The sequence below is a fragment of the Martes martes genome (assembly GCF_963455335.1).
Source record: "Martes martes genome assembly, chromosome: 2".
Lineage (NCBI taxonomy): Eukaryota > Metazoa > Chordata > Mammalia > Carnivora > Mustelidae > Martes > Martes martes.
Window position 1 is genome coordinate 144,633,182 of NC_137889.1, and position 22,473 is coordinate 144,655,654.

Consider the following 22,473-nt stretch of genomic DNA (forward strand, 5'->3'; position numbering starts at 1 on the left):
ACATACAGAACAATGATTTGAATGATGCCTGACTTCTCACCAGAAACAACAATCAAGAAGATAATGGAATGATAACTTTAAAGTACTAAAAAAACTGTCAACTTAGAATTATGTGTCTAATAAAAATACCTCTCAAAGATGAAGGTGAAACAGAAATAGTTTAGTCAAATGAAAGTAAAAATTAATTGTTGTTAGCAGACCTGAATACCAGAGGGGTAAAGGCAAAATTTTAAGCAGAAAGGAAATGATATAAGCTAAGACTCTGAATCTACAAGGAATAATCAAGAACACTGAAAACAGTATACACATGGGCAAACATAAAACATTTTTTCTTTTCTTAAAGACAACTGATATTTAAAGAAAAATAATAACCATGTACCATGGATTTTATATCATATGTAGAAACAAAAACTTATGATTTAAAACAGGACAAAACTGGGAAAAAGTAATTATACCATTGTAAGATTCTATCAATATATATGAAGTGATGTAATATTAATTCAAATTAGGCTGTGATAAGTTAAGAATACATATTGTAATCTCTATTGAAACTACTTAAAAAACAGAGAGGTTTAGCTAAAAAGCCAGTATTCAAAACAGAATGCAATATTAAAATAACACTAGATGAACAAAAAAGGCAAAAGGAAAAAAAGATCAAAACACACGGGGAACAAATTAGCAATAAGGTGACTGAATTAAACCCAACCTCATCAAAAATTATATTAAACACAGATGAACTAAATACTCCAACTAAAAGACAGAGATTTTCAGAGAAAACAAAAGGAAGATTCAACCATAAGCTGTTTAAATTGATGCTTATATTCAAAGATACAGAAAACAAATTGAAAATGAAAGGATGGAAAAAAATTTATGAGACACACACTAAGCATTAAAAAGTTGTGTAACTATATTAATTACAACCATGTAGAATTCAGAACAAGCAGTACTTCCAGAGATAAAGACTATTTCAAAATAATCCTCAATGTGACTCTATTAACATATTTCAAAAGTCATGCACACTGACAAAAACTGCAGAGAACAGAAAAATTCACAATCATATATACTCCTCTCTTGGTAATCTTTTTTTTTTTTTTTAAAGCAGCAACACTCATTAAGGATGTAAGAGATTTGAACATCCCTGACACATAGAACACTGCAGCAAGCGCTATAGAATACATATCCTCTTCAAGGGTATATGGCAAGTTTACCAACGTATGTCAAATGCCAAGACATAATAAGTAAGTCTCAATAAATCCCTAAAGACTGAAAATTAACAAAATTGGGAGTGGGAGCCTCCAGCAAATGAAACAGGTGAGTCTCTGTGGACTCCTGCTCTAGATTTCTAAGCATTTTGGTGTTGAAATGGTAAGCATGGAAGATGGAAATACAGGCACACGAACAGGAGGCCTATAGTCAGGGGGCAGGTGTGTCATGCAAATAAAACAAAGTTCAAGGATGACTCTAATGTCTTGGCCTGACCAACTGGAAGAATGGAACTATTATTTTCTGAAGTTGGGAAGACAGGAAAGAGCAGATTTGGGGATGGGGCAGAGAAGCAAGAGCTCAACTGAGAAGCTCTAAGAGTAAGGGTCTTGTTAGATATTCATGTACAAACTTTGAGTTGGGCTGGCAATTGAAAATTTAAGTCTGCACGGTATAGGCTGAGCCTAGGGGGGAAAATGAGGTAGTTATCAGTAGATAATATACTGGTATTTTAAATAGTATTTCTTCCACCCGATCCCAAATAACTTCATATTTGAGGCCCTCTGCCCTATTGACCTCAACCAGAAATCCATATCAAAATCTAACACAAAGTGTGGTACATAAGCAATGAATTCTGTTACGCTGAAAAGAAATAAATAAATTAATTAATTTTTTAAAAAAGTGAATGTAAACCAGAAAAAAAAAAGCATACCTGAAACTAACAGAACACTGTATATTAATTATGTTGGAATTAAAATAAAGTAAAATAAAATAGAAAAAAAAATCTAACACAAAAATGCTCCCATTACTTACAAACACACAAATGCATCTAGCAAGATGAGGAGTAAGGGCATCCCCACAGGGGCAACTCAGGGTAAGCCAAAAACAACCAAATTGCCAAAATGCATACCAGAGCCCAATCTTGTGTCCTATTTGCTGGCTAAGAAAGAAAAATAATCTAGGGTACTTGGGTGGCTCAATCAGTTGGGCAACTGACTCTTGATTTTGGCTTGGGTCAGGGTCATGAACTCAGGGTCATAGGATCAAGCCTCATGTCAGGCTCTATATTCATCAGAGTCTGCTTGAGTTTCTCTCCCTCTGCCCCTCCCTGCCCCGCTCATGCTCTCTCTCTCTCTCTCTCTCAATAAATCAATCTTAAAAAAACAAACAAAGAAAGAAAAATAATCCTCAATCATAGTTTTCTTTCTCTTCCCACTCACCACGCCACAGAAATTAAAGGGACTGGCAAATAATAGCTCTGAAAGATTTATAACCTCAGTTTAAGACCATGATACTTGGGAAAGAACAGAAACATTTGTTATTCTCTGGAAGAAATAAAATGCCAATGCAAATTACTTTCAAATATAAATCCAAAGCAAGCATAATTCTGGTTTAAAGCATGAAAGGTGTGTTCCACTAAGCTCCCTTTGATTCTCCAGGAAGATTGATGGAGTAATTATACTCTGGAGAGGAGGGTTAAGAAACTGTGTTGGAACTTATTAAATACGACATGCAGCAACTTTTCGGTTTTGTTTAAAAAGTGTGCTTAAAAATAATTACATTTTAAATGGAATTCATAAATTTCTTATATCACTTACGTGAACTGCAGAAAATCCTGCCGCACCATGATTTTGTTGAATTTGATAAGCTGTATCACTTATAAGTAGAAAACTCACAGGCATTTTCCATAGGATGATGGGACTGGAAGATCTGTAGAGCATCTTTAGTTGTGGTTTTGTTTAAGTGTACATGAATACATAGTGATTTAAGTAACTCCATTTATGCAAATATATTCCATTGTGGACATTTATGACCCTCCTCCTCTTCCTGTGGATTTTATAATGCCTTCATAGCCACTAGTTTCTCCCCCTGCTAACCCATTCTGCATTCTGCAGGTATCATGATCATTCTAAAATGAAAACTTGGTCACATCACCCCCCAGATTAAGTTTTGGTGTCTCTTGATCTTCTAACAACAGGGCCTGCTTCATGGAAGTGAACCTGAGCTGTCATACAGAGCTCTGTGCTCAGAAGGGCCCTGCACTTGGTTTAACACCCAGGGGTTGCTTTTATCCATGAAATGTTGCTCCCTGAGGAATTACACTGACACATGCGCATAAGCAGGGGCTGTGCATCCAAGTGTATGCCACGCCCCCCCCCATTCATCTGCAATGCTCAACGAGCACAGAATTCTGGTAGAAACACAATGTGTACAGGCTCGGCAAGACCCAGGTAGATGAGTTTTGTCTACACCTGAGTAATGAAGGGCAGTGACATTCCAAGGAGCATGACGGACCAAGGAACCCCATGATACCCTCTTCCCTGAGTTATGTGTGAGCTGATCACTGATGCTGAACTGAAGACACAGAAGGGAAGGAAAAGATGGGACAACCAAAACTCTTTTTCTTCTCACTGTCTCCTTACTCATTAGTAAGCTGAAGGTAGAGAGCATCGGCACAACGGGCACAGATCAAGGAGAGAAATTAAAACAGCTGAGTTCATCTTGAATAGCATTTCCTCTGTTCTGGTAAGAACAAAATACGTCTGCATGCATGTGCTTTGCAATATGAATCGTGTGATTCTGGCAATTCCGCACATGAGTTAAGTACTCTTGTATTTGCATTTAAAACCAGCACTGCACAATATTCTTTCCATGATAATTTAAAATTTTAAATACTGTTTGCCTAGAATGCTATTAAATAGCAAATTAAAAAAAAAAAAAAACCACGACAAACCAAGAGAGAGGGAGACCATGGAAGAAAGGAAAAAGCTTTATAATTTTGTACCTTTAATGGCAATTTTGTGATTCGTACACAAGGGAACCCCATTTTTCTTTCACGCTAAATTCCACAAATTAAATAGCCAGCCCTGCCAACTAAGAGTAGAAGTCAAATTCCTCAGTGTTACCGACCTGTGCATATTGTGTCTCCCCAAAATTTATATACTGGAACCCTGACCCTCAATGGGGTGGTATTTGGAGGTGGGACCTTTGGAGATTATCAGGGGGAGATGAGGTTATGAACATGGGGTCCCTAGCATGGGATCAGTGTACTTAGAACAGGAACAAGAGCTTCTCCCCCCCATCTCCACAAGGTGAAGATACACCGAGAAAATAGCTGTGCGCAAACCTGAAGAAAACTCTCATCGACACCTTGATCTTGGACTTGCCACCTCCAGAAGTGTGAGAAATAAATGTCTGTTTAAGCTCCCACTGTGGGGTGTTTGTTGCAACAGCCCAAGCTAAAAACACATAGTGTGACATTCTAGGTTCTTGAAATCCTGGTGCTAGCCTTAGTGGAGCTGGCTTAGACCCCATCTCTAAGGTTGCCTCTCTTCTCCCCCATCACACCTGCTCCCCTTTAACTCTGGGTACTGAACACCTTCCAGTTCTCTCTGCCCACCTTGCCTCTATATGTGCAGCCCCCTCTGCCTGGAAGGGCCTTTTCCTGCACAATCTTCCCAGTTTCTTTCCTCCCTACATTACCTCTCCTTGGCTGCTACCTATTTCCCTCCTTCAGGATGGGTCTCAGAAGTTGCTTTTTCTGGAAACACTTCCCACACCTGGTCTGGGGCCTCATCTGAAATGACGCACTGAAGTTACGATACAATGGTAAAATTAGGTGTGCTCGTTTCCCAGAACCGCCATGACAAGTACCACAGTGGGGGGAGCTCAAAACAACAGAAATTTATCCCCTCACAGTTCTGGAGACTGCAAGTCTAAGATCAAGGTGCCAGCAGGGCTGGTTTCTTGTGCGGCTGTGAAGAAGCATCTGCTCTTTGCCTCTCTCCCAGCTTCCAGGGGGACTGCCTGCGGTTTTGGTGTTCCTTGGCTTGTAGGTGCATTACCAAACATCCCAATCTCTGTCTTCATGTTCACATGGTATTCTCCTCAGGTGCATGTCTGCCTTTGTGCCCCAATTTCCCCTTTTTATAAGAATACTAGTTCTACTGGATGAGGGCCCACGCTAGCGGCCTCATCTTAACCTCACTGCATCTCTGTCTCTAAACAAGCTCACATTCTAAGGTACTGGGAGTTCGGTTTCACCTTACTTATTTTGGGGGACTCAATTCAATCCACAACATGAGGCATCCAGAAATCTTTTTCTTCTTTCCTCTCAAATGCCTAAGAGGATGGACATTTTCTAAAAGACAGGGGCCCAATATCTAATCCTCCCTAAAACCCCACTCCAGCCCCCAAACCGCTGGGAGCCCCCACTCCCAACCTCCGTAGGGATTGAGCAAACACAAGACTCAAAAGGTGGCTTGATCCACATCCATGACAATGACCACCAGCAAAAGGACACCTGCTCCCTGGTCACTGTTCCACATGACTTGGCCAGAGTCAGGCATTGAAACACAGGGCTTGCCTTTCCTGAAAGATGCAATAAGGACCCAGGCAAAGAAGCTTTGAGGGCAGAATCTATCAGAAGGTCGTTTCCTAGGAGAATGAGAATGGGAAGGACCGTCCTGACAGCAGGGCCTGGCAGTCAGCTGGGAAGAAGTCAGAACAACCTTCTTCAGGCTCAGGAAACAGCAGCTCTCACTCAATGTCCTTCTCACCCAACATACCTTACACTACTGGGTGCTGACATCACCTCACTCCATTCCCATGGCAACCATACAGTTGTATTCCCATTCTAAGGTTTAGGGAGGTTAAAAAAAAAAAAAAAAAACTGGCCCACAGTTACACACAGACAACACACAGAAAAATTAGGATCTCGCCCTGTGTAACCCTCAAATCTCTGCTTTTAACCTCTATGCACTGACCTCCCTTGGTCACAAAATGTAACCTTATTTAATCAAGTTTACACAGCACTTACTTTATTACGTGCCAGACTATGTATGCAGTAAGCATGTCACATAGAGTAAGTCACTTACTCTTCCAAACAACTGAGGAAGTAAGGCCCATTTCATCTCCATTTTACAGGAGGAAACCAGAAATCATGGAGGAAAAGAAGCTTACTGGAGGTCACTCTGCAAGTAGGTGGCAGAGCCAGCATGGGGCTCCAGGCAGTCTGACCCTGGGTCTGTGCTCTTAAATAGTATGCCAGGTAAGGGGCCTCCCTGTTAGAAGACCCCATGTTGAAGCTGGGCTAGGGACCTGGTGCATCCCAGAGACACACAGGCCCAGAGGCCCACGCCCCATCTGTAAAGGGAAGAGCTGGAAGAGCACGGGACTGCACTCCAGTGTATGACCTTGGGGGCCTGCTGCGACCTTCCCAGCTCCTGAGCTGGGCAGGCCCTGCAGCCACACAACTGCCATCCACCGTTCATCCACTGCAAATCCATTCCAAAAACATGCACTGAGCAAGTCATAAGCAAAGGGTCTACAAAAGGTGCCCACGGCCACACCAGGCATCACAGTTTTGCATCTACCTTACTTTATCTTGCTTCCTATTTGTGGAAGTCTTAATCCATTGCCAACTGAAGGTAGAAACATGAAGTTCCTTGGTAGAAGGTTCTGTTAAAGTAAAACCAGGCAAGATAGAAAATAGTATTAAATAAATAACCATAGGGGTACATAGGGCTGGGGTAAAAACTAATTCCCCTGGTGGGATGCCAATGAGGGAGCTGGGGAAAGACTGATAGGAGGGAAAGAGCTTTCCAGCTGCCCAGAGAGAAGTGGAACCAGCACCGCAAGGTGACACCAAGTGAACCTCTCCTAGCCACTGCATCCCCCACTAACCATCCCTCTCTCCCACAGCACTGTTCTTCAGACATCGGGAGGGACCCTGTTACCTTTCATAAGTTGCCCAGTGATTTTTCTCTGTATTTTCTTTGAAAACTGCTCAAGGACAAGCAGCTACAAGGACAGACATTGCAAAGCAGTGGGACCTGGACTAAACACTGTAAGAGCCAGGGATCCTGTGCTCGTGGAGACTCCAGTCTCACAGGGGAGACAGACACTAACAAAGTATACTCACGGGAATAAATGTAGAATTAGCACTGTGATAATTGCTACGAAGGAGACTGAGGTAATGAGAGGGGGATCTTGACCCAGCCTGGGAATCAGATAAGGGAACCTGGAGAAGGACGAGTGGGAGATGACCAAGCCAAGCTGGGTGGGGTGGGCAAGCATTTCAGGCAGAGGCAACAACACGTGGCAAGGCCCTGGGGCAGGAGTGGCATGAAACGTTCCAGAAACTGAAAGGATGTCCTGTGGTCCAAGAGTAGAAACAGGAGCACTGAGAACGAGCAGAAGGAAGGTCACTACTTCCTGGGACAGTAACTCAGTAACAGCAAGTCAAGGTTTGGGCTGTGAACTTCAAGCATGTGGAGTAATTTAACTCATGCATTGAGGGAGAACATGGGATGAGATGAAAGAAGTGGACAGGTTCCAGCCCCCACAGGGCCTTGGGGACCATATCACAGTCTGAATCTTTAGTCCGAGAGCAATGGAAGCCACTCACGAGCACTGAGCAAAGGAAGGCCATCATTGCTATGACTTCAGTCATGAATCTGGGTGGGAGGCTGCCTGGGCGGGTTCCCTGAGGGGTGACGCTTGAGTGGAGGTGGCAGCACTGTGGCTGGAAAGACCGGGCAGATTTGGGAGAGACTTGGGAGGTAAAATCAATACAGCCAAGTGCCTAACTGGACTTGTGGGAGGAAGGTGGAGGGAAGAGCTGAGGAAAACGAGGTATTTTGGCCTCTGCAACTGGACAGATGATGGTATTATACACTTAGCTAGGAGACTCTGCAAGCACATGGGTTTGACTGAGGTTATTCTGGACTTTGGGTTTTATTTGTTTGTTTACAGATTTTATTTTATTTATTAGAGAGAGAGAGAGATTGCACTGGGGAGGATGCAAAGGGGGAGGAGGAGAGACAAGCAGACGCCCAGCTGAGCACAGAGCCTGACCTGGGGTTCTATCCATGACCCTGAGATCATGACCTAAGCTGAAATCAAGAGTCCAGTGCTTAACCAACTGAACCAGCCAGGTGCCCCAGGTTATTCTGAATTTGAGGTATTCCTTCGAGACATCCAAGCGGAATTACATATTGAAACACAGGTTTGGAGGCCAGAGGAGAAATACGAATGAAGGAAATAAATTACTGAGTCACTGCTAAAAGAAAGAAACAGGCACCAGTTATTAACATATTGTCCCTTAGCTCCAGACCCACTGCTCTGTGGCACTGGGGCAGGACTCCATGGACGTTTCTGCATTGCCAGCTGGCTTCCCCCTAGGCACTGCCAACAGAGGGCGCAAGAGATGCCCTGCCAGACCAGCCTGGAAGAAACTTCCCTTCCTCCACCTGGTTGTCCACCTGTCACCCAGCAAGTGTGCAGGGGGGGCTGGCGGCCCTCCCCTCAGTGGCCCTCATGGATGAGCTTCACCTTCCAGAAAGTTCCAGCCCCCCATAGGCTCCCTGTTCCTCTAGCCACCAGGCACTCTCCAACGAGATCTGAAACGCAGCCTGACCAGACGGGGGGCCCTCTTCCAGGTCTTGAGTGCTTTCCTGGCTCCCTCACCCTCAGCGCTGCCAGGAGCAGCCGTACTGCTACAGCTGCTACCTTGGTACTCCTAGAGTCTTCTCCGACTCCTTTTCAGAGTTAGCCTTTTTACAAGATGAATTCTTTGTGTGACATGTTCCCTTTCTGAAAACCAGCATGGCTTGGAGCTCCTGACGGCACCCGGACTGATGTGGGGTGACTGGGCATGCGGGGGTGACAAGATCAGCAGGGAGATAGGACAGAGGGCTGAGCTAGAGGCCCAAGGGCTCAGTCTTGAAGAACTCCAAGATTTACCGCAAGGGAGAGGAGGCCTCATTGTTTCCTGCACTGGAATATTCCATGGGGTGTTGGGACCCTTGCCGCTCTTTCTAGAAGTTTCTCCATCTCCATCTGCAATTGCTCTGGGCCCAGATTTTAGACAACTGAGTACTGCTAAGAATATTTTGTTCCTTCTAATTCTCTCAGGAAAATGCCTAAGCTCAGTGCTAGCTTATGCTGTTTGATCCTCCTAAAATACCGATCCTTTTTCTCTTAAGGCATTTAAACCCTTCCCTCAAGACTCAACATAAATCCTGTTTCCATCTTAACACCCTCTTCACTCCAGCTCATATTGTGGAAAAGCCATCATCCGTCTCTCTACCCTTCTGCTGTCCCATAAAACAGGAATTGGTCTTACCCAGAAAGGAACGAGAACCATCTCCGCCTTCTCTCTCAGTGGGAAGAGAAGTGATATCCCGCATCGTGATATGCAAGAGTCTGATCTCCATTAACTTTACAGGTTGACATTTGGGGAAATCTCTCAGGAGCTCTCTATGCATCATAACTGGGGCCCACCAAGCTGTTGGCAGAATAGAGCTCACTCTGCAGACCCCTGTCTACCCAAGCAAGTCCCAAGGGTAAAATTGAGGGACAGCGTCGAAAGGTCATTCTGGACTCAAATCCAAGGAACCTTTTCCAAACCAACTTTAGTGGTGATAAGTGTGAACATTCTACATTTGTTTCTCAAAAGCCTCTGAACTGGGAGGAATGCAAGAAATCGACCCCACTAAGCGACTACTCTCATCTTTCATTCAACCAACAGCTGCTATGTGCCTTCACGGGCCCTGTTCCAGGCCTTGCAGACACAAAGGTGAAAAAGAAATGCTTGCTGCTCTTCTGGAGGTCTCAGTCTAGTGCAGAAGATGGGCATGCAGTCAAACAACGGAAATGAGCCAAGTGTTCCAAACCATGTCTCAAGGAACACGAGAAGACAGGGACTGGTGTGGATGCTTCTGTTTGCTTCACTTGCTCTCCTTCTTTTCATACCCCACTACTCCTTGAAAAATCCTTCCCAGACTTTCTTAGTCCACATGCCTCAAGGGGTGCCAATCCCATCCCCAGGATCAGAGGGTGGGCATGCGACCCAGCCTGGCCACAGAGAGCCTCATTTCTCCCCGATCACGGTGATCAGTTCAAGAATGCTCGAGACTTAACCACAACTGATCAAAATGAACCCTGGGACTTTTTTTTTTTCTTCCTGCAGCAACTTTGAAAAAAGAGGCTCCCTTTTCCATATTCAGAGCTATAAGGCTCTGAGCCTCAAGGTTGTAGGGTCCCCATAATGACAGAGCCCGCCTGAAGCCTTGTGACCACACAGCGGAAGACAGACTATAACTAAGGGAATAAGTAAAACAAATGATACAAGAGATGATGAGAATAGCTACGAAGCAAAGGAAGGCCAGGAAGGTGGGCTGGGCATGCCATCATAAGTAGGGTGGTCAGCGAACGCCTCACAAGGAAGGTGGCATTTGTGTGAAGACAGAGCAGAGGTGAGGGAGTGGGTCCTGGGGGAGAAGCCCTGTGGGCACGGGTAGCAGGTGCTGGGCTATAGTATGAGGGTGTCCGTATGTCTGAGGGGCAGGAAGGAGGCAGGTGGGCTGGAGAAAGGAAGGAGATGAGGTCAAAGAGGCCGGGCTTGATGGGCATCTATGAGGACTTCTGTTTTTACATGTTGCTAAGGAAGAAGGAGTAGAGGTGGAGCAGGGACTGACATGCCCCCCGCCCACTTTTGGAGGATCACTCTGGTGCTGCATTGCGGTGATGCTGAGAAGAGAAAGAGCAAAAACAAGACCAGTTAGGGAGGCTACTGGAATAATCTAAGCTGGAGACATGACCACGGCTTGGACCAGGTGGTAGTGATGGAGGTGGTGAGAAGTGACCAGAACCAGGTAATTCCCTTCCAAAGACCTCATGTTGGTTAACTGAAGGAGGCTCACCTGCCATGCCACGTGGCACCTGATCTCAGCTACCCACATACTAAATGCACCATCGTTTTATATACCATTAAGAGGGAAAGGCTGCCAATGAATCTAGGATGTGATTCTTTCCAGTCCCTTGAAAAAAGCTCTTTTAGACTTATTAAAAACCACGATCATGTGAACAGCTATGACCACATGCAAATAATAAAACTACATCATAAATAACACATTGGCCAAACTGCATCCCCTGTTCAGAGATTTCAAACAGGGCAAAATGAGTGCCTTAGACTCAATGAAATACAGTAGTTTGTATACACCTGTCTGACTTCATAGAGCTGACTGACACATGCTTTAAGCTCAAAAACTTCATACCCAATTTCTATGAGTGTTCAAAGGTAGAGATGGATCTTACCATTCATTTCTACTAAACAATCTCATACTGATTTATGGCTATTTTCTTTCTTTCTTTTTTTTTTTTTTTTAGAGATTTTATTTATTTATTTATTTATTTGACAGACAGAGATCACAAGTAGGCAGAGAGGCAGGCAGAGAGAGAGAGGAGGAAGCAGGCTTCCCACTAAGCAGAGAGCCCGATGCGGGGCTCGATCCCAAGACCCTGGGATCATGACCTGAGCCGAAGGCAGAGGCTTGAACCCACTGAGCCACCCAGGCGCCCCTATGGCTATTTTCTTAACCCATCCATCTCCTAGCGTAGAAGACAAATCAAGATGCATTTTCCAATGAGGTCTAGATCTTGAAATCGAAGGTTTACATCCTCGACTCCTGCATGAAATAGGCAGGTGCCTGATGCAGCTGTGAAAAGCGAGCCCCTAAGCCCGCACCCCTTCCATGGCACCTGTCCAGCCTCTACCTCTGTAGGGACTCTCATTATCTGAGCAAAGTTTATTCCACTCAATTCGGAGCTTTCTCGGAATATTTTTGGCTTCTACCTTATGCCCAAGCCATAGCTGTTACATGTACGAAAACCAAGGTGTAACATGAATGAGTTTGCCCAAAGTATTAAAAAATTTGAAGCAAAGTCAGGAGTAAAGCCTGCAGCATAGAGGCCAACCACTTTGTGAATCACAAATGACAGAGACACCTGTCTCCAGGTGAAGTATGAATACAATGTTGAGGGCGGGGGTTCTTTAATTGCCTTGGGTGTCTGAATATTTCCAGAAGAAAGCAACTTTGGTACAGATTTGGTTAGACCAAGATGTTTTCATGATCTGAGCTGCATGTCAAGGTACCTGGACCAATAATAATGTAGAAATAACGCTTAAATGACCCTTTAATCTATGACATTCTAAAATGAGAATACCCAGAGCTTGTTAAATCAATACCCCCAAACGTGTGGGTGCCAGCCATAAATTTATAGAACACTGATTTAAAAAGCCCTTTGGAAACTTAATTTACAACATGTTTCTGGAGTTCTAAAAAATATTCAGTCCCTTGGATCCAATAATCCCTCCCCTTACACTTTATTTTAAGGTATTTATTTGAGAGAGAGAGCATTCAGAAACACACACACACACACACACACACACACACACACACGAGAGGAGAGGGAGAATCTTAAGCAGGCTCCATGCTCAGCGGAGAGCCTGACACCCAGCTTGATCTCACAACCCTGAGATCATGACCTGAGCTGAAATCAAGAGTCAGATGCTTAACTTGACTGCACCACCCAGGTGCCCCATGAATTCCTCTAAGAGAAGGGGGGAAAATATACAAAATTTTCAAGGAACTTATTTATAAAGATGGAATAATGAAAGCAGCCTAAATGTCTAACAAGAAAATATTTAAGTACATTATAAGAGTCCCATTTGATGGAATACTACAGCCCATTAAACTGCATCTGAAGACACCATTGCAACCTAAGCCACTTTAAATACAGTGCTAAGAGAAAAAGCAGAAACCTTATATCTTCCGGCGGGGGTGGGGGGAGGGGTGGAGGTGAAGGCTTATACAAAAATGTCCCATTATGGATAAGGACCGTGTTGGGGGAAAGCCACTTAAACGCAATTTTGACATGAATTTGGAAGGGGAGAGGATTTTGTTTTCACTCCCAGAAGTTGTATTACGATGTGACTGCCCAACAAATCCTCTTTGAAGATGACATGTGAGATGGTTATCATAAATGAGCAGGTGTTGTCAGAACGTACTGCTACTACCATCCTATCAAGGTCTGTGCAAAGAGCCCTGTGGCGTGGCGTGGCAGAGCCTGACCTGAGTGCCGGGCTCGCTGTGCACGGCCATATCCATCTGTGAGAGTCACATTTCCCCTAGGCCTCCAGCAGCGGCACAGAGAACACTATTAGGTGCCCACCTCTGGAGTTCAACAGACCTGGGTGTGAGTCCCAGCTCACCCACACACAGGCAACACAGGCCTTTCCTGGGGTCCCTGATTCAGTTACAGCTCTAATACAAAGCAGATTCTGAGACCTTCCCAGGCCAAGTTGTGATGATTCCAAATTAGGCATGAAAAGTAGCCTGTGCACTGTGTCAGGAAGTTAGTTGTTAATATTACCTGGATGCAAGTTAAACTTTTGCCATCTGAATGGAGATGGGCATGATACAGTTATGCAGTGCAAACTTTCAGCTACAGTTTAGTATTAAATTACTTACAAACCAGACTTGTTTTTGCCCAGGTAGGTGTTTACATCTTCAACCACCCTACAGCTCTGGTTTGGAAGGGCATGTGCGTTCACTGGACCATGTCATTCCCCTGCTTAAAACTCTTCAGTGACTCCAGATGTCTACACGATCAAGTTCAAACACATAGCCACTTGGCCCTTTAAGGTTGGTCAGCACTTGGGGTTCATCTCCGTGCCTTCCAGCCTCACACCCCACACCGCAGGAGTACTAACCACACCCAATAATGTCCCCAATGAGCCCTGCTTACTCTTTACCATCTGGCTTTGCACATTCTGTTCCCTCCTTCTAACACACCCTTCCCCATCTCTACCAACCCCTCCTTACTGGTAATGCCTGCCCTGTGCACAAGATTCAACACTAAGGGGAAGTCTTCTCTGTCCCTCCTCCCTGCCCCAGGGTTAGGGACCCTCCTCTATGTTACCTAGGGGTTCTCTGAGCTCCCTGCATTGTCCTGGGTATTTATTTGCTCTGGAAGCCTCCTGAGGGTTAGGATATTTGCCTTCATCTTCTCCATATTCCTGGTGCCTAACACAGGGTTGGTGCAAAGAAAAAAAAAAAAGATCATCAGCCAATGCCTACAGAATAAATGAATTAATTGGTGGCAAATAACAGAGCTTTACTTGCACAGGAAAATATACAAGAGGTACGCTGGCAAAATCAAACAAGTTAATGTTTCACTGGGCTGGAAGCTGGCAAAATGAGGTGAGTCCTAACCGTGTACTTCAGGAGTCCTGAAACAGGCAGTAAACCTTGGGTCCAATCTGCTTTTGGAATGAGGAACAGCAGGAAAATCAAAAATCTGGCTACACCAGATATAACTATTTTGCCAATCAATATTTTGAAGCATGTTTTCTGGGATAAAGGAGAGAGACAGATGTCCATATAAGGCAGGCAAATTTCCTCTGCAAATAAAAGAAAGACAAATGCTTTGAAAACTACCAAAAATACAACCTTTGATCCAGTCTGGAAGCATGAACCCCTATAATTATTGGAGTTGATATGTACATTTGTGCTTTCATCTATGAAGGGAGTCCATGGCTTTCACAAATGCTCCCCTTATGGGCTCAGGGGTTGTCCCCTCCAAACTTCACAGAGAAGTTGTAACCTCCATTGTGACTACCTTTGGAGATAGGGCCTTTATGGAGATAGATGTTAAGTGAGGTCATAAGGGTGGGGCCTTAATCTGATAGGACTGGTATTCATGTAAGAAAAGGAAGAAACACCAGACAGTTCTCTCCAGCTCCTCAAGCACACAGAGGAAAGCAGGAAGGGAGCTCTCACTGGAAACCAGCCCTGACAGCACTGTGATCTTGGACTTTTGGCCTCTAGATCAGTGAGAAAACATCTCTGTCTTTGAGGCCACCAACAAAAAATTCTGTCGTTTAAGCATCAGTGGTATTGTGTTATGACAGTCTGAGCAGACTAATACAGATCCCTTCACCAAAATAGACAGGAGAGTTTTGACTTCTTGCAAATAGAAGGTTTTTGATGCAAGTCATGCTCCCCGCCTGTCAATGAGTATATTATCTTCTCATGGGACCTGAACAGCCTTGATTGTAATCTCAAAGGATGAAAGTGCTTCAAAGAGGGGACAAGCCTGTCCCAGAGCCACCACAAGGAGGCTGTCCCATAGCAGAGCACACCCACAAACACTGATTTCAAGAGCCCTTTAACTTCCATGGAGAAGGTCAGGGTTAGGGTGAACTTGGCCAGGGTCAAGTTCAACAGCATGTGTCCCGACTCTTCCTGGGACGCCCAAAGGCCTCCACCACCTCCCTGCCTACGTCTCCTCTATCCCTGCCTGCCTCCCCACCTGCCTGTGCCCCAGACTAAAGAACGAGGAAAGCCTCTGGTCTCCTCGGGTGCCCAGGGGCACTCACCACCCTTATCACCATGGATGGTCATGGCTTATTCTGTTTGATGCCATTAGACAGGAACTCCTTTAGGAAAGCACCATATAGGGCCAACCCACTTAAATTATGTTAACTGTCTTCATGTAGCCTTTTGAGAGGGGCTGTCTGGGCCAGCATGTGACTACCACCCACAGCCTTGGCCATTCTAGAAACCATGATCTGTGCCCACAAGCCTCTGCCTGGGTGGTGATAAGTACCGTGTCTGGGGAAAGGCTGTTCAACCCCCAAGCCAGCTCTGCTCCTTAGGAGCTATGCCTGGGCCCCATTGCTTTCTTCAACTGCAAAACGGAACAACAGAAGTACCTACCTCATCTGGTTGCTGTGAGGATTAAGAGAACACATACAAAGCCCTAATACAGTGCCTAGCACATAGTATGTGCTCAGTACATCCTGCTCTTGCATGGGGCCAGGTGAACACCAGAGAAACCAAAGCATTAGGAAACCAAGCTTTTAAAGGCAGAGTTAACAGATAACCAGCATTACTGTACTGATTACAGCTATAAGGCACTTCTCACATGGATGGATAACCAGTGGTTAAGTTTCAAACAATCCCGTGTTCTAGGGTAGTAGGTGGTATCATAATACTCATCTCATAGGTGAAGAAACAAAGGTTTCAGAGAGGTTAAGCAAGTTGCCCAGGACACACAGCGCTGGAAATGGCTTTTGGCCAGTTCAAGTACCGATCTCTAGGGACCTGAGCCACAGGGAAGCCCAGCCCTGGAGTTCAGATGAGGCTGGACATCCTACACCACCGGCTCCGCCAGGGAGGCTGCCACAAGCGGGATGCCTTCTTGGAGTCACAGAGTTTAAGCAAGAAAAGTTTCCCTAGGCTGTCCTGGGCCAAGAAGGAGAGCAGCCTGGAACCTTCCTGTGCAGGAAACCAAACCCATCGTGGACACACACACACGCACACGCACACACACACAGGCCACCTCCCTGAGCCTCCGGCTCTGAAGCAGACCGGGGCTTGGGGAGCTGGAGCCGAGCGGCACCCGGACTTGCGTCCCAGGCAGCTCCTCCTTCCGCTCTCCAAGTGAAGGCTGGGCTGTACCCCCTGTCCGATTCTGCGCGCCCGCCTGGAGGGGCAGCGGCACAGAGGAGGAACCCCGGCAGAAGCAGCACGCCGCGCAGGGGGAAGGAGGGGTGCGCCCCTCGCCTCTTACCTTCCTCATTCTCGTCAAACACGGGGGGCTTGTGGGAGTGGTTCCCGCCCATATTCCGCCACGGCGCCTGACCGCCGCTACATGCCCGGCCGCGGGGAGCCAGCAGCGAGCGGGGAGCCAGCAGCGAGCGGCGAGCGGCGGGCGGCGGGCGGCGTGGAGAGGGGACCCGGGAGCCGGACGCGGGAGCCGGACGCGGGACGCGCTGCGAGCGCCCAGCCCAGGCTGCAGCCGCGCGCCAGCCGGAGGGGGCCGAGCGCCGCGCAGGGGCGGGACCGGGACCGCCGCGCCCCCTCCTCCCGGCGCCCCCTGCTGCGCTCGCACGCCCGCCGCCCCTCCTCCTGCGGGCGCCCCCGCCGCCCCGCCCGGAAACCCGGAGCTCCCCGCGCCGCGGGCCACTGGCCACCGTGTCGCGCTCCTCGCCGGCTGCAGCGAGCGGGGGACGGGAGGCTGCGCGGCGGGAGGAGGAGGAGGAAGAGGAGGAAGGGAAGGAGGAAAGGGGCGGGGGGCGAGCGCAGCCAGGGCCGGGGGGGTGGGGAGACGCCCGGAAGAGGGGGCGCGGCGGGCCCCCGCGGGTGAAGCGCGGCGGGGCAGGGTGCAGGGCAGGGTGCAGGGCGGGCCCGAAGGAATCGCGATTCCGGAGTAGGGGCGCTCCCGACGCGCAGTAAGCAATTGTGACCACCTACTAAGTGCCAGGCCCAGCCTAAGCGCCTTACAAACACCGTTCTCCGTCACCTCTTAACAACCCAACAATTTGAAAAATCATTGTTCCCCGTTTTAGAGTCAGGTACCCTGAGGTTTGGAGGGAAAGGAGCTCTCAGTCCGTCCTGGCTGCCAAGGGAGCCCCCCGAGGAAGTCCCACTGGGCTTTATTTGCCATTCGGGCTGGCACCCGGGCAGTGGTGCGTCTACTAGTTCTCCAAAAGACGCCTTTCCTCTTCATGTTTTTGTAAATATTTAATGAATGAAAGGGAAGTCTAGACCTTTTAGAGCCCCCTTCGTTCTACATGGGGAAACTGAGGCCCCAAATGAGTGTAGTTTGCCTCAAACCATTGTCCCTAGGACAGGAGTGCCGGGACATGCACCTCGGGATTCCCCAGAATTGTGTGGCCTCCTAATTTGATGAATGGGTGGGTTCGAATTTGAGTGCCTGGGTCCCTGGCAGCGGGAGCTGGGAAACCCTGATCCGGAGAGGAGAGGAGCCCGGGCCCAGAGTGCTAAGTGCTGGGTGCGATGGGTGCACCCCAAGGCTGGGGGGCGAGCAGAGACCCTGGGAGACCCTTCCTGAGGGACGCGCAGGTTACCCGCTAGGTGCGGTCCCACCCAAACAGCCCCATTGGCTTCGGGGGATCTTTGGCCACATCCTGCCATCTGCTGGGCACCTTAAGCCACTGTCTGTGATTTGATAGAAAATATGGGTTCTTCTTGAGTGTCCCCATCTTCTTTCCCCCTTCCCCATCCTTCTATCACCCCTGCCCCTTCTTGCAGGCATGTAGGGGGTCACGGGATATCTCTCTGTCTAGTACAGGGAAAAACAAAAAAAACCCTCCTAGAGGCAACGTGGAAAAGCTGAGAAGGTGGAGTCAGCCCCATCCTGCACAATACAGCTAGATTTAAGATTGGCCCAAACTGCCAGGCCTTGGGATGGGACAAGCCTCATTTTCACCTTGGAGTCCTTATCTGTGAAATGGGGAGATGGATGGTTACTCCCCAGGATTGCTGTGAGGATTATGTCAGAAACCATTTACAGAAGCAGGTAAGAGCATCTAGCATGTAATAAATGCTCAGTAAACATTTCTTGCTTTTCATTCCACCAATAAGCCCTCATTGAGTGGCTGGTCTACACCAGGTAAAAGACTGAATGCAGAATAAAGAGACACAACTGGGGCGCCTGGGTGGCTCAGTGGGTTAAAGCCTCTGCCTTCGGCTCAGGTCATGATCCCAGGGTCCTGGGATCGAGCCCCGCATCGGGCTCTCTGCTCAGCAGGGAGCCTGCTTCCTCCCCTCTCTCTCTCTGCCTGCCTCTCTGCCTACTTGTGATCTATGTCTGTCAAATAAAGAAATAAAATCTTAAAAAAAAAAAAAAAAAAAAAAAAAAGAATAAAGAGACACAACCTAAGAGGCAAGGGGAGGAAATGGTCACAGGCCAGGGTTCCAAGCCCTGCTCTGCTCAGGGTTTATCCCGCTTTTGCTACTCTCTAGCAGGTTAACTTGGGTAAATTACTTAACTTCTTCTGACTTCAGTTTGTTCATCTGTAAAATGGGGGTAATCATAGTTTTCCCCCTTTTAGGGTTAATATGGGGAATAAGTGAATTGATGTTGGTGCCTGAACGTAAAAAGCACAACAGGAGTGAGCTAGAATCTCCAATAACGAGCTCTTGTGTAAACTGTACTAACTGCTCACAATTCTTCCTTCTCTTCCTATCCTTTCCTACTTCTCTCACACTGCCCATGGGGGTTTTGCCATAGGACTTGGTTGGCCAGTGGGCTATGGGAGGAAGAGACAGTGCACCGGGTCTGAGTGTGTGAAGGCCTTCAGAGATGGAGCAGGTTTGGGCTCTCTGTGCTGCTGCTGTCCACCGTGAGAAGAGCTGGCCCTGGGATCCTCTGACCCCAGATGAAAGATCCAAGGAATAGACCTGAACCCCACATGTATCCTAAAGTGGAGCATGGGCTCATGATGAAGAAAAATACGTGTTTTTGTAAGCCACAGAGATTTGGGTGTGAGGGATGTTTGTTTCACAGAATTATCACAGAAAGAGCTGACTAATACATATACTAACAGTCACACATGCAAAGACTATGACTGGGGATTTGTGTTGTGGCGGAAGGAAGCCCAGAAGGCCGTGAGAACACAGCAGACACTGGTTCTAACCCTGAGAGCCAGGGAAAGCAGAAGGCCCCCCAAAGAGGAATCTGAGCATCATTCCCTCCCCTTCCTCCTTTGTCAAGTAAGCGTTTTCTGGACAGTTCTTGTGGGCCAAGCCCTGGGCAGGTGCTGGAGACAGACCCAGCCATGAGTGAGAGTCTGCTTTCCTGGAGCTGAAGTTTAGAAGTCTAGTGTGGGACAAGAACAAGTGCAGAGCGGGTCACACGTTTGACAGGAGGGAATGTGGATGTTATAAAAGCATAGCCTGTGAGGGCAGAGGGGAGGCCCCGGAAACATACTCCGGGCCAAAAAAGGCATCCCAAGAGAAATGGTGTGTGAGCTGAGTCCAGAAGGGCAATGAGAAATCAGCCATAGATGGAGAAGACAGCCTCTGCAAAGTCCCTGAGGCCAAGAGAGAAGGGCATCCTGCAGAAGTTGAGAGCGGTTGGACATCACCGGAACACAGATCAGCACACAGAATGGCCACAATAGCGACAACAGTGCCCGTGTATGAAGCGCTGTCTGCACACCAGGCTCTGGGCCACTACCTTAAGGATGCTCAGCCCTGCAGGCAACCCCTTCCCTTCTCCTCTCCTCGCTTACCAAGAAAGTACCAGGCCTCGTTATTTCAAGTACTTTGTGGATTACCCTTTGCAGTCCTCACTACAAACCTGGCAGGTGGGTGTTATCATAGTCCCTGTAATAAAGGACTCACAAGCTATGCCGGGACCCACTGGTTGAGAATTGGTGCCTGAAAGCTTAAATCCAAAAATTAAACACAACATCAAAACTGAGGGAAAGGACATATGGAATAGTGGCCATTTCTGGAGTTGGAAAGTTCAGATTATTTTTATTGTTTAAGTGCTTTTATACGACTGTATAATTGCTTTTAAAAAGAAGTATTTTATAATCACATTATTTTAAATAATCAGTAAAAAAAAAATTCATTTTGGAAAAAAAGAAAAGAAGAACTCGTGGACACTAAATTGCCCTTGACTTTGCAAGGTAGGTGTTTCATAGCCATCGCTGCCCTTACTGTCTGATGGGACGAAGTGCGACCATCAGCCCCACCTTCCAGATGGAGGAAAAGGGGCTCCGAGGATTCCAGTGGCTTGTCCTCCATGCCACAGCTCTGGCATTCATTCCCCCACAGCTGCTGCAACCCGTTACCACAAACTTACTGGCTTCAATCAGCAAAAATAGTTTCTTTGACTGCTCCGGAGGCCAGAAATCCAGCATGAAGTTGTCAGCAGGATGGGTTCCCTCTGGAAGCTTTAAGGGGGGCTCAGTTCCAGGCATTCTTTGCCTTGGACCCGCAGAACCCCACAGGCAGCTGAGAGTGGGAGCTTTCTGAAACCCTCGTCATGATTCTCCCATCGTGAAGGGATGGGTCATGTACTATCTACACAATCTGGCTGAATTATTTTGGAGTAAGCACATTTCTCCTCCACTTCCTAGTCAATGTCAAGTACTGGCCAGTCTCCTCAAGAGAGAATGGCTAAACTTGGTTTCAGCTGTGTTCCAGATGAAGCCAACTCCAGGTCTTGCCCTCTCGCCCAGCTCACATCCTGATAAGACTCAATATGGTCTTCTAACTCTTTGCAAAAATAAATAAGCAAAATAAAATCCATCTGCTTCTCTGTGCCAAGCCTATCTGGCTCTCTCAGAAGGCCAACTTGGAAAGATCGTGATAGTTATGGTCTACGGGATTCTCCTAAGGACTGAGCGCGTGAGTCTACATTACTTCTTGAACCTCAAATATGAGCACGGAAGCAAAAACTGGGACTCTTTTCCTGCCTTAAACTTTCATGAGTCAATTCCTGGGGCTGCTATTCTTCTCACTGAGAACATGATTAAGCATTCATGCTTGGATCCAGCGGCTGTAACCTTTAATTTTATGTAACACGATCGTGCCATAGAGGCTAATGTGATTCCCCAGGGCAGGGTGTCTTGTGTGCCAAGCCATTTCTTCGAGTCTGCTAGATCAGATTTTGTTATCATTGCTGTTAAGCCTATTTTATTTAAAACTTGATTCTGGTTCACTTAGAGTAAATACCGTCTGCTTGCACTCGGTTTCAATATGTTCTGTTTGGCAGCATTGTACATTATAAACAAAAAAAATGATAAAGGCTGTTTTGTGGCATACCAAGATAAGGCACAGTCTGCACATCCAGTTCTGTGGTTAGAAATCATCTCACTGAGATAGCAAATTATCCCTAATGATCTAAAAAAATAGTAATTTCAAGGGTAACCTTTTTATTGTTAAGAGTCTTTGTGTGTGTGTATGTGTGTGTGCTTGCACACAATAAGGGTCCATAAATCGCTACTAATGTGGTGTGTCTGCATTTCTTGGCATCATAAAACTTCCCTGGAGGCATTTTCATAGTTTGGAACTTGGTAGACCAGCAAGTCTGAGCTTCTCCTTCTCACATTAAGACAATTTGCATAGTAGCTCCATGGTGACCTCAAATTAAGTGTTTGCAGAGAATTCTAGCTGTAACGTGAACCAGGCTGGATCAGAAGGAAGGCTCTGTAGCTGCCAGATGCAGCATCCATGGGGTGCGTTTCTTTGTGTTCCCGCGTGGATTTATAGGGATTCTTATAAACCCTTATAAGGAGTCGTCATGAACATTCTAAAACTGTCCTTGTATGCGTGCGTGTGTGTGCGCACACACACACATTCGAGTATTTTTATGGGGAGACATTTAAAGTCTTCCACAGTTACCTCCCCACCAAAGAAAACGATCTAGGACCACCGAACTATAGCATAATTTATATCACGGAGAGTGCATTCTTCTCCTGGAAAGCAGAAGCCACACGCTGCAGGAGTAATCAGGATTTACTAAAAGATGCATGGCCTTAATCATTGTACTGCCACTGCCTTACTGTGGAACTTAGATAAGCTACTTGCTTTCCCTGGGCCTCAGTTTCTGTGTGTGTAAACTGAAAGAATGAAGGAGTTGGCTGTATGGCAAAGACTG

General features: G+C 46.7%; 1 protein-coding gene across 1 annotated transcript in view; it reads right to left on the minus strand.

Moving 5' to 3' along the window:
• The window catches only part of STK32B (serine/threonine kinase 32B), a 414,569-nt gene extending 397,719 nt beyond the window's left edge, over positions 1-16,850 (minus strand). The window contains exon 1 of the mRNA XM_080796953.1: positions 16,627-16,850. Within this exon, the coding sequence (XP_080653079.1) occupies positions 16,627-16,678 (52 nt within the window). The 5' untranslated portion in view covers positions 16,679-16,850. The remainder of the gene's footprint in view (positions 1-16,626) is intronic.
• Between the last annotated feature and the right edge of the window lie 5,623 nt (positions 16,851-22,473).